The sequence below is a fragment of the Meles meles genome, chromosome 19 (assembly GCF_922984935.1).
Source record: "Meles meles chromosome 19, mMelMel3.1 paternal haplotype, whole genome shotgun sequence".
In the NCBI taxonomy this organism is placed as follows: Eukaryota; Metazoa; Chordata; class Mammalia; order Carnivora; family Mustelidae; genus Meles; species Meles meles.
The window spans coordinates 13899439-13915698 of record NC_060084.1 but is presented as its reverse complement, the minus strand read 5'-3'; the positions used below and the strand labels follow the sequence as shown (position 1 = coordinate 13915698).

The following is a 16260-nucleotide window of genomic DNA, read 5'->3' as shown; positions in this document are numbered from 1 at the left end:
TTTAAGATTTTTATTTATGTATTTGACAGACAAAGATCACAAGTAGGCAGAGAGAGAGAGGAAGAGAAGCAGGCCTCCTGCTGAGCAGAGAGCCCGATGCGGGGCTCGATCCCAGGATCCTGGGACCATGACCCAAGCCAAAAGCAGAGGCTTTAACCCACTGAGCTACCCAGGTGCCCCACTATACATAATTTTAAAAGTCAAGTAATTCAAGGCAAAATGAGCAGTCCTTTCTTCCTTCTCACCTCACTTCCCTTTCCCAGCGCAGCTTACCTCCTGCTTTTTTTTAACTGGTTCTTTGAAAGAAAAAAAAAGTTTTTTAAAGATTTCATTTATTGACAGAGAGACAGCAAGAGAGGGAACACAAACAGGGGGAGTGGGAGAGGGAGAAGCAGGCTTCCTGCTGAGCAGGGAGCCAGATGCGGGGCTTGATCCCAGGACCCTGGGATCGTGATCTGAGCCAAAGGCAGATGCCTAACTGACTGAGCCACCCAGGCACCCCGGTTCTTTGAAATTTAACAACTAACATGCGTATTACTTATTTCATGCATTTTCAGTTTTAGGTACTGTTTCTTCCTATGATGATGAGCATTTAACTTTCTTATACACAACACACACACACACACACACACACACACACACACACACACACTTTTCTCTTTCCATGTTCTCCAAATATAGTAATAATTTATGGTTAGTTTAATATTTATTTCCATTATTGTGATTATCTAAATGATTTCTCAAAGATGAGCCATGTAATGTATTATAATTTCTTTTCTTCTACAACATTTTCCTTAGAGTTTATAATTATTTCTTTTTTTTTTTCCATTTGGTTGGTTTTTTTTTTTTTTTAAGATTTTATTTATTTATTTGACAGACAGAGATCACAAGTAGGCAGAGAGGCAGGCACAGAGAAAGGGGGAAGAAGGCTTCCCGCCAAGCAGAGAGCCCAATGTGGGACTCGATCCCAGGACCCTGAGATCATGACCTGAGCCAAAGGCAGCGGCTTAACCCACTGAGCCACCCAGGCACCCCCGTTTGGTTGGTTTTGCATGAATCTATCATTGATTCACCTCCAAACTCTTCCTAGAAGTAAAAATCTCTCTCTGTTCAAAAAGTGTCAAGCAATCTATTATTTTATCTTTTCAAAGATAAAAGGGCCTCTCTGGAGTCCTCCATCCTTTTGGTGCAGTTCAGAATAGTTATTGTCTGGGTCTGCCGTGCAACGCTCATCCTGGATTCTCCCTTCAGCACCATTCTGGGGATTATCTTGACCTCTCCCTTCTGTTGGATCTTCTTTCTCCTGGATCCCATGTTTTCCTCTCTGGGTTCACTTCCTCATTTTGCTGGAGCATATCCTCCAGGAATTACTGCAAGGGTGCCGAAGAAGTAAATTTTTGGAAGACTTCCGGGTCCAACACTCTTCTTACTCTGCCATCACACTCGATTGCTCATTATTCTGGATACAGTTGTGTCTACAGAATTTTGAACAGTATAGCTCCATTGCCTTCTAGCTTCTTATGTTGTTGTTAAGAAGTATGATGATGGGGATATCTGGGTGGCTCAATGGGTTAAAGGTCTGTCTTTGGCTCAGGTCACGATCTTGGGGTCCTGGGATCAAGCCCTGCTGGGGAGCCTGCTTCTCCTTTTTTCCTCTACCTGCCACTCTGACTACTTGTGCGCTCTTTTTCAAATAAATAATTTCTTTTTAAAAGTATGATGCCCCCAATTCCCAAATGTTTTTAGAATTCTTTCTCTTCCTGGTGAGTCCTTAACCTGGAAATGTGTCCTTAGCTTCTGAGAAATTTTCTCACAGATTTCTATCAATTTCTTCTTTGTTTTCTTTGTTCTCTTTTTCTAGTATTCCTGGCATTTTGACATTGGGATGCCTAGACTGATCCTTTTCTTTTTCTTTCTTTCTTTTTTTTTTTTTTTTTGCTTTTCCATCTTTTTCTTCTAGTTTCTGGGAGATAAATTTAACAAGTGGTTTGGAAGTTGAAGTATTCATCTTGATAATTTAATTTTCAAGAATTGTGTTTGTCCTCAATATTTTTTTCATAGTATCCTGTTCTTTTATGGACATGGTATCCTCTCAACTCTCTGAACGTGTTACAGGCTTTGTTGTTTTTTTTTTCTGCTCTTTCACCTTCTCTAATGCCTCTGAACTTCTTTTTTTATTTGTTTTGGTCTCCAGTTTTCAGTGTTGAGGTTCAGTATGTGGCTGTTTTATCATATTGAAGACAGAGATAGTAAAAAGCAAATAAATGCTAGTTAGAATCTCTCTGTTCATAGAAAGAGCTTGTCAGCTGTTCCTAATGTCTTTCTGGCAGTTTTACATACAAGGACCCTCCAAACCCCTGCTTTTGAGGATGTCAGCCTTGTGGACTTCTCTGGGACTATTGAGAAAAAGGACTGGGAGGCATCACCATGCAGTATAAAAACTTTCTCTTAGAGGTGCCTGGGTGGCTCAGTTGGTTAAGTGTCTGACTCTTGATTTCAGCTCAGGTCATAATCTCAGGGTCAAAGATCCCCAAGTTGGCCTTTGCACCGAGCTTGAAGCCTGCTTAGGATTCTCTCTCTCCCTCTGCCCCTCCCCTGTTCTTTGTCTCTCTCTTCGCTCTCAAAATATAAGTAAAAACTTTCTCTTAATTCTTTCCCAGTAGACCACTACTTGCAAATAGACCTGTTGCCCCTGATTTGGGATTCTCTCTAGTTCAACAATAGGAAATAAACCTTTAGTTTTATTGTGGTGGAAGGCACGATGAATAGCAAATACCTAGTTGTGAATGGCGAGGGAGGAAGTCTGGGATCTAACTGCTTATGTTCAGACTTGGGATGAATTCTATTTCCAGTTTCATCTGACCTTACCTTCAGAAGTATGTAATGCCAGCAATTTTCCCGCCTTTCTGGGCTTGCTTCTGGGTTTTCTACACAGCTGACTTTACCTTTCCCTTTCTTGAATCCATTGTGTCATTCTTCTGTTTACTGGCTTCCAAGAGTTCGTTGCTCTCGTCTATGCTCCTTTTCCTTTGGTTTTGTTTTTATCCTGTCACTATCATTATAGTGGCATTTTATGAGATTAGAGGGATGCTCATATATTCAGTTCCCCTACCTCTAACAGGAAGTCTGTCCTGATCAAACTTCCTCTTTATTCTGTTCCCAGAATCTGCCCACTAGTATCCTTCCATTTACCACCAGGTGTCACTTTTTTTTTTTTTTTAAGATTTTATTTATTTATTGGACAGAGAGAGAGATCACAAGTAGGCAGAGGGGGGGAAGCAGGTTCCCCGCTGAGCAGAGAGCCCGATGCGGGGCTCGATCCCAGGACCCTGAGGTCATGACCTGAGCAGAAGCTTTAACCCACTGAGCCACCCACGTGCCCCCAGGTGTCACTTCTGATCAGGAGTTTTATACCTGGACTTCTACACTTGTTCTAAATGAAGTACGAAGGCTTCCTGTGGGTCTTCATACGGTTTTTTATTGTTAGGAACTACCAAGCCGCACCCCCCCACACACACAAACTCCAAATAGGGCTGAAGTAAACATGGGAAAGTCCCAGTCTTAAGATCGAACAATGTGAAGTAGGAATTCTATTCTTAATTCTTATTATTTATTCTTATTTATTCTTATTATTCTTATTTATTCTTAATTCTTATTTATTCTTAAATGTACTTTATACTACAAGGGATACATCTTAATTCTAGTATTTTGGGGCTTTATGAAAGTTTATATTCACAAGACCTTTCATGATTTTAGAAGCAACCACCTCCCTGTCCTTCTAGGTAGAATCTGAGGCTTTTTCGTCTATCCTTCTATAGATGTGTGAGTATTCCCAGGATACTGTGAGTATTCATCGGGTATTAGGACTTTACATAAACTTGGTTACCTTTAAAAAGTAACTACATTTGAAGTGGCTCAAAGCACTCTCATACTAATTTCTGTAAATGTATTTTAAATAGCTTTAAATTCCATCCTCCCCACGCTTCACACTGCACAGTCATCGGCTCTCTACCACACATTATATGCAGAGGGTACAAAGAGTCCATGCATCTCTGCACCTGTTCTCGCTCGACCAGAGCAACACCTGTTAACAGCTGTGAAGTCACAGTCTGTGCCCTCAAGGTGGGATCACGAGTCTATCTTCCCCTTCTACTGACTGGTGCAAACAATGCATTTCTGCAGTAGTTATGCATGTGTGATCTGAGTTAATATCCATGACAGCTCTAGAGGAAATACCAAGCGAAATGTAGAGATTCGGGAACACCTGAAATAGATAATCCAGTGGGGCACCTGGGTGACTCAGTTGGTTAACTGCGTGGCTCTTGGTTTGGGCTCAGGTCATGATCTCAGGGTTGGTAGATTGGGCCCCACGTCAGGCTCCAGGCTCAGCAGATTCTGCTTGAGATTATTTCCCTCTCCCTCTGCCCCTTCCCCCACACACTTTCTCTCTCTCAAATAAAATCTGAAGGAAAAAAAAAAAGATAATCCAGCAATAGTTGCACTGATTTTACAGAGTTTGAAAGGAAGAGGGCGTAAGTTTTTAAGACTCTTGACTCTAGGTGTTCTTTGTTGTTCTCAGGTGCGTTCTTCCCCTCACTGAGGCTGGACACTTTAACTTCCCTTCAGGCATCAAAGAAGGACTTTGCCTGGTCTCTCATCTCGCAAGTCATCTATTACCTACTAGTCTGTTACTATGCCTTTGTACAGGTGAGAAATTCTCAAGGTTTCCAGTGTTATCAGGGGAGCTCCACAATGAGTTATTACAAGAATTATGGCTATGACTTTGGTCCTTTCCAGAGCCTGAATTCAGCTAAAGGCTGACTGGCTTTCCATGAAGTAGCTCTTCAGGTTTTCAAGAGTGAAGGAATTAACTCTGTAAAAAGAATATTATTTTGGGGGCGCCTGGGTGGCTCAGTGGGTTAAGCCTCTGCCTTCGGCTCAGGTCATGATCTCAGGGTCCCGGGATTGAGCCCCACATCGGGCTCTCTGCTCAGCCGGGAGCCAGCTTCCTCCTCTCTCTCTCTCTGCCTACTTGTGATCTCTGTCAAATAAATGAATAAAATCTTTAAAAAAAAAGAATATTATTTTTTGTATTATCCCTATATAAGCTAACAGCATGAAAGGAAAGTCTGATGAACAGAGCAAGTACTCAAAGTACAAGAAGAGGCACCAAAACAGAACCCATCTAAAGACAACACATCTTGCTTTCAGGCTTGATAACTAATTTGGGAACCATTTTAAATTTAAGCAACAGAAATGAAATAATGTATATCCAATGCAGATTGTGTTAGAGAAACCTGGCTTTTCTATAAGCAGCAGCTCTGAGTGACTACAGAGCAGCACCAAGACCATAACCCATCGTGTCCAAGTTGGATCTGACAAGGGCCCAGCTTAGTGTTTTGCCAGGGTTAAAATGCTTCATTAGGGAAAGACCTGGTTAATCTTCAAGGCAAGCAATAGTGACTGTGTTGTCTCCTTTTAGGGTCATCGGCTGAAACAACAAAGGTGGAGGTTCTTCTCTAGGAAAAGAAACATTCTGGACATGAGCATAATCCTCATTAGCTTTGTCCTCCTGGGTCTTGACATGAAGCGTACTTCTCTGCATAAGAAAAATATGACGCAATACCACTATGACCGCGACAGGTAAGACAGAGCCTGAGGCGCACAGGCTGTTCCTGTTCAATGTCTAAAGTTTCCCGATTGCACACAAGTTTCTTTCAGACTCCCCTTCCTCTTCCGCTGCTCTATCAGTCCTATGTTTGTATAATACCAGAGTTAAATATAGAACTCAGACCAATGTCCACAGCTGAGAAAACAATTAACAAGTAACCATATACTGCTCATCACATTGAAAAGCTCTCTGCGGGGGCACCTGGGTGGCTCAGTGGGTTAAGCCACTGCCTTTGGCTCAGGTCATGATCTCAGGGTCCTGGGATCGAGTCCCGCATCCAGCTCTCTGCTCAGCAGGGAGCCTGCTTCCCTCTCTCTCTGCCTGCCTCTCTGTCTACTTGTGATCTCTCTCCTGTCAAATAAATAAATAATTAAAAAAAAAAAAAGAAAAAGAAAAGCTCTCTGCCTTCATAATACTTAGGTATCTGTTTGTCAAAGGTAATGCATTTAAATTCCATATAGCAAAGACCTAGAATTAGTCACGTTTTGCACCCTGGCCAAAGAATAAAGCCTGAGGCATGACAAATGATCACCCTTTAAATAAAACAACCCAGTGCATTTTTTTTTTTTTTTAAACCAAAGGGTGTTGTTTTCTGGGTAGAGATGTCCATCCATTAGCTTCTCCATACTGAAGAGACATTCTGGTGCCCCTTTGGACACCTTCTGTGGTCTTTCCCATGGGGAAGAACATCTATTTCCCAGACCACATATTGCCACGTGGTACTTTACTTTTTCAGTGGCCAACAGTGTGGACTGCTGATCTGTGTAATGAGAAAATATCCCAGGTCATCCTTAGAGGGCCATTTTTGCAGGGACAGAGTTTATATGGTGCTGACAGTTGAGGTCCATCTTGCCACATGGCACTGTCTAGGTCTTAGACACTAAAAACTGTTGTGATCAAGAGCCAACTTGCTCTATCTATGGGAGCCTAAGTACTCTAGTTGCTGCAACACAAGATTATGAGTATGTTTCTCACACAACACTCCTCCCTTCTAGTTTATCAATCATCTCTCTTTTAAGATTTTGTCAAGCATGAGCACGGGAATGGCAGGCAGAAGCATGCTCCCTGTTGAGCAAGGAGCATGATGCGGAACTCTCGCCCAGGACTCTGGGATCATGACCTGTGCTGCAGGCAGACAGAGGCTTAACCGACTCAGCCACCCGGGTGTCCTTATCAGTCATCTTTCTACTTTCAGCACTGTTAAACCTATTAGATCAATCACGCCCCAGAGAATCTAGGATTAGAGTGCTACAGAAAACAGACTAGCATAATGACACATCTCATTGGGCTAACTCCTCTCCTTTTGAGAGGAGGGGTTTAACGCAAACAGAGCAGTGGAGGAGGCTGGCCTGGATTGGCCGGATGAGTCTGGAATAATCTGCTGGAGGTTTTATTTCAGGATTTCTTCAGATCTCCCAAGCAAATACATAGCCTTTTGCCAATGCTCTCACATCCACAAGTACTGGAGGCCAGGCTGGAGAGTTCTTGCATCAAGTATTTGACCTAACAGGACTCAGAGCTGCTGCACTCAAGCAGGGGAAGCAATGGAGAAACGGATGGCATACACTTCAGCGGTTAACTGTCACCCTTCCTTGGCACAGGTTCATCAGCTTTTACGAGGCAGTAAAAGTAAACTCAGCCATCGTTCACCTCATGGGCTTCCTGGTTCTATTGGCAACTATTCAGCTTTGGAACCTGCTGCACCATAACCTCAGGCTGCAGGTCATCGGTAGAACACTCGGCAGAGCCTGGGACGAGGTGGTGGGCTTCTTGCTGCTCATCCTGATCCTGCTCACAGGCTATGCCACTGCTGTAAGCCCTCATTCCCCAAAGCTGCGGCCTTGGAATCACATTGCTTTCCAAGATAGCACTATACAGCAAACCGTCAGTTCATGAATTTTGGGAAAAAAAGAGAGTATGAAAACTAGTTTTTAGTTTAGTTCCACACTTCACCAGCAGTATGGCTTAAAAGCAGATATCGGTCTCCTCTCCTCAAATTTAGCTCCCAGGGTGATGTGAAGGCCAAATAAATTGGTGTGAATAATTTAAGGCATTGTGATTTGAATGGCCACTAAGGCACTTCTATGATTTCCATCCTCTTTGGTCCTGTGTTGTCTCCTTAAGCTGGGAGGGAAAGAACTGACATCAGCCCTACTGCTGTCTGTCCTCTTATTAGTCTCTCTCCTTTTCAGTTTAACCTGCTGTTTGGATGGAGCATCTCTGACTACCGAACCTTCTTCAGCTCAGCAGTGACTGTTGTTGGCCTCCTACTGGGAATCTCTCATCCGGAGGAGGTAAAAACGCCCATCCTGGCTTCCCTGCAGGATTCTATTTTGTCTACAAAGCGAGAACTGCTTACAATAGCAGCCCCTTCTGTGCCACTGCACACTGCAAAAGGAGAGTGTAGATCCGCTGCCTTCCCATTCTGTGGTGCTACCTATGCATTCAACGTGAGGGGCTATTACTTTCAGAGATGTGTCCCTTTTTCAAGCACTTAATTCCAATTTCTTCACTTCTTAATCTTATTGCCAGGATGCTGGGCTTGAATTTATGTTCTCGTCACCTAGCCAGATTAATATTTGTTGCTTCTCAGTAGCCCTTTGAAGTATACAATGAAAGTGCCTTCTAAAAAAATTAGGGAGGTACAGTTCCAGAAAGAGCCACAATATTTCTGTTCGTTATTCTCCCCCAAGAACTCCCAACACAAATCCCTATCCTATATTAAAAAAATGGGAAACCCAGATGAGGATTTGGAGCCCTAGCATATATAGATTTGATCAAGACAGGAAAACTATAAGTCACATTAGTCAAAGTGTAAAGATCTCCATGAAGTTTAACCTTCTGAAAATCTAGAACTCAAATGGGCAAGTTTACATAGTTTCTTAACATAATTCTTGCTGGTCATCCTGTGGGAAGTTCTCACCTAAGATCCGAGAAAGACCTGTTATGGTTCTGGGTTCATTTGGGGAATGAAACCTTCACCCATGGAACACTTTATAGACACTTAAGGAAGTAATAAAAACAATGAGCTTTTGCTAACACCTCCTTTTTGTCTTAAAAAAAAAAAAAAGCCTTTTCTAATAACAATACAATGTGAAGGGAAAATGGAGTATACTTACTGGGAAAAGTTTGTATCACAAAGATGGTGAAAGTTGTCTGGTTGACCTAGAGCAGTTATAATTAAGCAGGATCTGGTCATACAGATTTCCATCACAGTGATATTTATTGTAAGCATTCATCCTCTTAAGTTGTTGGGACTGTGTTTTTGTTGTTGTTGTTGATTTGTTTTTAACAGTACCCTAGTGGCAACAGTGAATAAGCCAATACCAAGGGAAAAAGAGACATTTGTTAAAATGAACACATAAACTAAAATCCTCTTACAGAAACCACCATAGTCCCTGTATTTGAGAATGATCACTTCACACTGAAAAGTAAAGAATGACAAAACTCAGTACTTACTTTTAAAATATAACACCAAAAAAAAAACACCAAAAGCCAGTGTTTTATGGTTAACTTCTTAAATTTTATTGGAATGCTCCTGTGTTTATGAGGTTCTTAGAATAGCAGAGACAGTTTTTATGATTTCTCATGTTGTTTATTCTTTCAATGTGCTTTTGCTACTCTTTCAAGCTTCCATGCTTAGATCTATTTTCCAGAGCTGCCAAAACTCACATGGGCTTTGAATCACTTATAATTCTACTGGGACTTAGCTGTTTTCTAGTGAAAGCCCTTAGGTCAATTATTTTTATACCCACTGTCTGTCATTCATATTCTTCTGTCCACTCAAAAGCATTTTCCTTTTTATTTGCTTCTCTCCCTACTGACTACCAAATATTTTATGTGACTATATCCCAAACATTAGTATATAACTTCTACTTTAAAAATATAAGTTAAACTGTCAGTGTTTAAAATCAAAACATTTTATTGTCCCTTTCCAGGTTATTGCTTTAGACCCGATCCTGGGATCCTTTCTGATTCTCACCAGTGTCTTCCTGATGCTACTTGTGATCATTAACCTTTTTGTTTCGGTGATTCTCATGGCCTTTGGTAAAGAAAGAAAGTCCCTTAAGGTAGGTAGGTAACACTGACTCGATAAGTGAAATAGAAACTTTTCATGATTTTATCATTAGAAAAACTCAACTGTTGCTGCTCCCAAGATCATAGACTGACATAATGCACAGAATCAGCACAGTCCCTTTATGAGTCTCCATAGCTTGGGCAACCATTTTAATAGAACGCCCAGTTTCTAGGACATGTACTGTCTTATAAATATAGCTGTTCCTCAACTGTGAAGTCGCAGAAACACTCCAATGCCCGACAGTAGATCATAAAGAAACAGTGTGTTTACTGTTAATCCTAGTTTTTAAATCTTTTGGTCCATTTCCCCTCTCAACAATGGTATCAATTTTAATTCCCTCACTTTTCTCCTTTTGTGTAGGAGACAACTTTGAAAGAAGATGGACTGATAGAGATGGTGCTACAGAAACTCTCCAGTTTACTAGGAATCCAGCAGCACCAGAACACGTGAGCAAACAGCCATGATAGCATGGGCAGTAACACTGAGGCTTTAAAAGATGGACTATCTTGGGTGCCTGGGTGACTCAGTCAGTTAAGTGTCTGCCTTGAGCTCAAGTCATGATCCCAGGGTTCTGGGATTGAGCCCATCTGGCTCCCTGCTAAGTGGAGAGCTCCCTTTCCCTACTTTGGAGGGTATAGTTTAGAAAATTACTGATTTAATATATTATTAATTTTATAAATCACTGAGGAATCAAAATTTCCTTGGCAGCAAGTTCTTAGGTTTATGGATCACTGTCAAGAAAGGGTTAACACTGTAAGAGTGATACAGGATAATCCAGCTCTGCTGCCAAAAAGCAAGAAACACTCACCACCGATGTTTTCAGCATGGCTGTGGGAAATACATATGAGTCAGAGGTGAGCTCACTGCAGCTTATTAAAATAAAAAATGTAAGTGTGAGGTTTGGCTAATGGGTAGCCCTGTCCCAGAGGACTAAACAAGCAAACTTAAAAATGCTGCCTGGGCTTAAATACAGAAATAGAAATGGACTCGTTGCTGCTTCAGACATACACATTACCCAAGGAGCCAAAGGTAAGATCTGGATTGTGCCCAGCATGGGTCACTTACTTAAAATACTCTCCACTAAAATCCAAATTTGTACCTCATCACTTGATCAAACGAGTGGAGAAAGCAGGGCACAGAATTTTTAACTTTATTATCAGCTACTGAGCTATGAGATACAAACCAATCAAAAACATTAAAGTTGGCTGAAACAGGTGTGTACATTTACACTACACAGAAGCCAGCATCTTGTCTTCTGATCCCAGAGCCATCCCTCTGGGGAAGGATGGCTGCAGCTAGGGGGTAAAGGAACACGTTAAGTTACAATAGTAAAGAGTCTCATCCACCTAGGAAAGTAGTCAACAACCACAGCCACATTTTGTATGGGCACCAAAAACTTAGATCTGAAATCAGTTTGTAAAGGTTCTCTTAATCATAAAGTTTTCAAATGAAAACAGGAACCCCTCTTCTGTAGGCCTTCCAGCTCACTACCCAAGAGACTTGAGTACTTCTATTAAGGCAACTGGAAGCCCACCTTAGCCTTGAATGGTGACTCCGCCCAGTATGTAACCTGTCCTTTGTTTGCCAGTAAATGCAGTCCAACAGAACATGCTATGGGGAAAAACAGGAATTTATGCAGTGCTGCCCTCTGGTAAAAGGGGAACACAGCACTCAAAGCAAAAGGCCACGGAGGGCTCCCTGAGAATCCAGTAGAACTAAGAGAAGCTTTCAACTTTCCAAATTAACTTTGCAACTGGATCCAGGTAGGACAGTGCCCGGCAGCAAGGAGTAGTGTATATGCCAATGAGAGGACCCAGCTTCCGGGAACTATTACAGTGGCGTCCAGAGTCAGTCTCTCCCATTCATAGCACACCTTTGCTTTGATTCTTGCTCATCACGAATCCCTCTGTACAGAGGGGTTTGTTTCTAAGTCTAGAACTTCAGCACCAAGCTGAGAGACTTCATGAAATATTCTTCTCTGTGTCCAGCCATCTTTGGCAGCTCTCCTCATAATGCTTTCACCTTCTCACTCCCCCGTGGAGGGACACAGAAGCCAGAGTCTTCTCTGTGATGGGAGAAGGTGATGGGAGAAGCTGGGCTCACACTCACGGGAGCTGGACAAAACCAGCGGCCCAGGGTCCAATTCTCTGGCCTCATTGTCTCTAATCATTAGTCTCTTAGGAGTAGTAGAGAACTGGAAAGCAGCAGAATTTAGAGCAGGAAGAGAGCCCAGAGGAAGAGTGTACTCAGTGATGGTTAAGAGATGAAAAAGAATTTCATGGAGATTGTTACAAGGAGAAACAGCTCAGTCTCAAATCTCAAAAGCCTGCAGGTTGCCTGGTTTAAGAGACCTAGGTTTTCTTTTTCAACTCTTCAAATCTCCGGGACAGATCATCAAAGTCAATGTCCTCAGATGCTGAGGTGCTGGCACCAGCAGACGCAGTTGGCAGTGTGTCTGGCACAGATGGCAACTCCGGTAGTACAAAGTTGTCGTAGGTGTCCACGGGTCGGGAAGGGGGCTTTGCAGAGGCTTCTGGCTTGGGCCCAGGACCTAATTAAATTAGGGTAAGCAGCACAGTGTTACAAACACCAGAGAAAAGTGGCTCAGATCCTCAAAGCCCACAATCCCCTTTGGCAGAAACAATGAAAATACAGGAGAAAACACTGGTTTTTAGAAAATGATTAACAGTTCTAAAGACCAGTAAAAATTTCCAGGACAATACCTACAGTTCCTTAATAGAGTTGAATCCTATCTGTTTACTTTCCCATGGTGAGAAAAGATTAAAGGGAAATTCAAAGTGTGGTACCTGGGATTAGGTACACAGAGCATTCACTCAGATTCCCCTTTCACAAAGATCTGCTACTAAAATTCTGTTGGAATGAGCCACTCTCTATGGCTTATGGGGAAATTTTTTTTTTTAAAGATTTTATTTATTTGACAGAGATGACAAGCAGGCAGAGAGAGAGGGGGGAATCAGGCTCCCCGCTGAGCAGAGAACCCGATGCGGGGCTCGATCCCAGGACCCTGGGATCATGACCTGAGCCGAAGGCAGAGGCTTTAACCCACTGAGCCACCCAGGCGCCCCGGGCGGAATTTTTTTTAAAAGATTTCATTTATTTATTTGACACAGACAGCAAGAAAGGAAACACAAGCAGGGGGAGTAGGAGAGGGAGAAGCAGGCTTCCCGCCAGGCAGGGAGCCCGATGCGGGGCTTGATCCCAGAACCCAGGAATCATGACCTGAGCTGAAGGCACTTAACAACTGAGCCACCTAGGTGCCCCATGGGGAAAAAATTTTTTATTAAAAATGTTAATGTCCAGGCGCCTGGGTGGCTCAGTGGTTTAGGCCGCTGCCTTCGGCTCAGGTCATGATCTCAGGGTCCTGGGATCGAGTCCCACATCGGGCTCTCTGCTCGGCAGGGAGCCTGCTTCCCTCTCACTCTCTCTGCCTGCCTCTCTGCCTACTTGTGATCTCTCTCTGTCAAATAAATAAAAATCTTTAAAAAAAAAAAAAAGTTAATGTCCTTACTGTGTCGTGTAATAGGATCTGAATTACCAGTCTTCCATTTTGTATTTTACAAAATCATCCCCCTCTCTACCTACTGTACGTTTCCATTTGTGTCTAAGTTCTAGAAAAGGCAAACCTCAACTAGTTTTAGAAAATAAGAATAGTGAGGTGCCTGAGTGGCTCAATCAGTTGAGCATCCGACTCTTGGTTTTAGCTCTGGTCATGATCTCGGGGTCATGGGATTTAGCCCCATGTCAGGCTCCATGCTGAGAGAGGAGTCTGAGATTCTTTCCCTCCCCCACCCTATGCACACACATGTTCTCTTTCTCTCTCTAAAGATAAAATCTTTAAAAAAGAAAGGGGGATACCTGGGTGGCTCAGTCGTAAAGCATCTGCCTTTGGCTCAGGTCATGATCCCAGGGTCCTGGGAATGAGCCCCACGTTGGGCGTCCTGCTCAGCAGGAAGCCTGCTTCTCCCTCTCCCACCCTCCCACTTGTATTTCCTCTCTCACAAATAAAAAAGAAAGAAAGAAAATAAGTGTTTGCCTCCAAAGCAGAGTGTGGACTGATGGAACTGACTGGAAAGGAACTTCCTGGGGTGATGGAAATGTTCTACACCAGTTTTACTGAGATTATTGTTTATATAAAAATCGAAACTCATCAAAATATTCCTCAATAAAACAACTATCTCCAATTTCAAAAATATCCCCCTACCCCGACCCCAACCCTAGTTTCCACAGTCCTAGTAGTGTTTTATTTTTTTGAGCACATGACCACAGGAGCATGCTTGCTCTGTGAAAATTCACTGAACTATACATTTATGGTTTTATCTACTGCCCCCTCTTTAATGATCAAGTTAAAAAATGTTATGTATATCTAGATGGAAAGATAGCCAAATGGATTGAATGATCGATTTCTTTTGGTATTTCTAGGTACAATGGAAACTGAAGTAGCAGGAACATGAAGTTGAAAGAAAAACTAACATTAACAGAAACAAGGAACTTGGGAGAGTCTCTGCACCCAAGAAAGATACTGTCTTTTTGGAAAAGGGAAATCCTAAGTTCTATCTGAACCTACTACACACTGCAGAGGACAGGGCATGTGGGTAAAATGCCACAAACATGAACACTATTCTCTGAGGCATGAGCAGTAATGAGAAAACGGCAAAGAGTTCAGCACTGAGGGTTTCTGATCCACACTCACCAACAATCTGTGCAGAAGAGACATTCTTATCAGCATTAATGTCATCAACCTGAAATACAAAGATTGTTACTAGGGGAGAAAGCAATAGCATTACTGGACAAAGTACTCATACTGGTATAAGCCCCTGTGTTTTCCAAAAGCTAAGCTGCTCAGCAGAAGCAACAGAACCTGCTCCAAAGAAACTGCCCCTCCACCCCTGTACTCCTTCCTTATCTACCAAGCAGAGAAAAAGAAAATTCTTACCACACCATAACACCTCTCTTTGATACCTTCACCTTCTGGGCAGAGAGAAAGCACTAACCCACTGAATGCATCTCCAAGAACCAAGTCCTCAAACACTGAAGATCTTCTACCTCATTCCTAGAAACAGTTGTGGGCAATGCTTCAATGCATGCAAGACCGAAACATAAAAAAACCCAGGCCCAAGGGAAAACCAAAGGAAAGAAAACTAAACAAGTTCAGGAACAGGGGGATCTCGCAGCAAACGTTCTACCAATTTGTTTTCTCTGTAATGTATCAGATAGAAATGGGTCTCAAGAGGCACATACTAGCTGAGGAAACAAGGCTGACAGAAAAGGAGCCCTCTAATTCTGAATCAAAGCTGTGCAATCACCAACAATTCAACTCAAGGCATGATTACCATATTTGTAACGAGTTTCATCTATAAGATGAAAAGGTAAAATTAATGCTACAGGCTAAAACTTATTAACTGGACACTTCGGTTAAAAATAAATCTGGCCACCACTCCTTTACACAGTGCTGAATTTATAAAACTGTATTTTACTTACTATGATAACCTAGCAACAAGACCATATACCAGCTCAATACAATTGTCTGCCTCGTTAGTTAAAAAACAACAAAAAAGACCCCAAAGACTAGGTAAGTGCCCTCCTAGAACTCTCTAAGAGATCAGCGCCTTCCTGACTCCTGGCTCAATTGCAAACAAAGCATTGCCACCAATGATGCCACCACTGCCACCACCGCCGCCCCATTTCCAGGGTAATGTTAAAGCAACACAAAAATCCAAAGCAAGAGCAATGCTGGTAACTAGGAATTGATCAAAACTTTGCCTTCCCTGTGGCCATTATTTGCTCTCTCTTCATGGGATTCACTCTCCTGCTGCTTACAAAAGAGGCTCAAGCACTTACAGATTCATACGATGGGGGAGTTGCTGGTATCTGAGGTGGATGAATATTGGGAAAAGCCTGATAAGTCCCCACTGGCAATCCATTGAAATCCGACTGCAAGTGAAGAAAGGCGACATGAGACACAGCTCTATTTTGCAATTTCTGAGGTTTGTGTATGGTAAGGGAGAAATACCTACACGTATTCAATATGAATATTCAAGATATATCTTCAATATGTATATTATTCAAAACCTCCAGAAGAGGAAAAAATGCCCAGGATTCCAGATTTTAAAAGATCTATAGCCAAAGACTAGTCTTTAAATTACTAATCAACTGCTTTGATGTCTACAAGGGAAGATTCTAATCAGACCTTCCTATTACTAGTAATGACCTTTACCTTCTTATCTACACAGGAGGTTTTTCTACCTGGTAGTAAGTAGTAGTCATTTTTGGAAAGAACTAGTATGCCTCTAACAGATCCCAGAGGTATTCCGTAAATCTACAAGGAAAAGTTTCTCTAGCGCCATCTCTATTTTCCCACATCACTAACAAGACTTTCTCCAAATCCTACTATTTTTTCACAATATAATCACTAATACCAAATGTTCCTACTGCAGAATCTTCCTGACACCCTACAACTCTTGAGTATATGCATACATCCAATGTGTCAGCT

At 42.2% G+C, this 16260-nt stretch overlaps 2 protein-coding genes across 7 annotated transcripts in view; one reads left to right on the top strand and one right to left on the bottom strand.

Annotated features, from left to right (window-relative positions):
* PKD1L3 (polycystin 1 like 3, transient receptor potential channel interacting) overlaps positions 1 to 8674 on the top strand; it is a 67511-nt gene extending 58837 nt beyond the window's left edge. Inside the window, exons 28-31 of the mRNA XM_045987735.1 lie at positions 4580 to 4707; positions 5483 to 5643; positions 7273 to 7483; positions 7864 to 8674. Coding sequence (XP_045843691.1) covers positions 4580 to 4707; positions 5483 to 5643; positions 7273 to 7483; positions 7864 to 8169 — 806 coding nt within the window. The 3' untranslated portion in view covers positions 8170 to 8674. The remainder of the gene's footprint in view (positions 1 to 4579; positions 4708 to 5482; positions 5644 to 7272; positions 7484 to 7863) is intronic.
* A 2208-nt stretch (positions 8675 to 10882) lies between these two features.
* IST1 (IST1 factor associated with ESCRT-III) overlaps positions 10883 to 16260 on the bottom strand; it is a 34114-nt gene continuing 28736 nt past the window's right edge. For 5 of the 6 annotated variants that reach the window (XM_045987736.1, XM_045987737.1, XM_045987740.1 and 2 more), the window contains 3 exons: positions 15609 to 15701; positions 14461 to 14509; positions 10883 to 12300 (listed from right to left, as the gene is read on the bottom strand). In XM_045987736.1, the coding sequence (XP_045843692.1) occupies positions 12101 to 12300; positions 14461 to 14509; positions 15609 to 15701 (342 nt within the window). In that variant the 3' untranslated portion in view covers positions 10883 to 12100. The remainder of the gene's footprint in view (positions 12301 to 14460; positions 14510 to 15608; positions 15702 to 16260) is intronic. The other variant, XM_045987739.1, reaches the window with a different exon arrangement.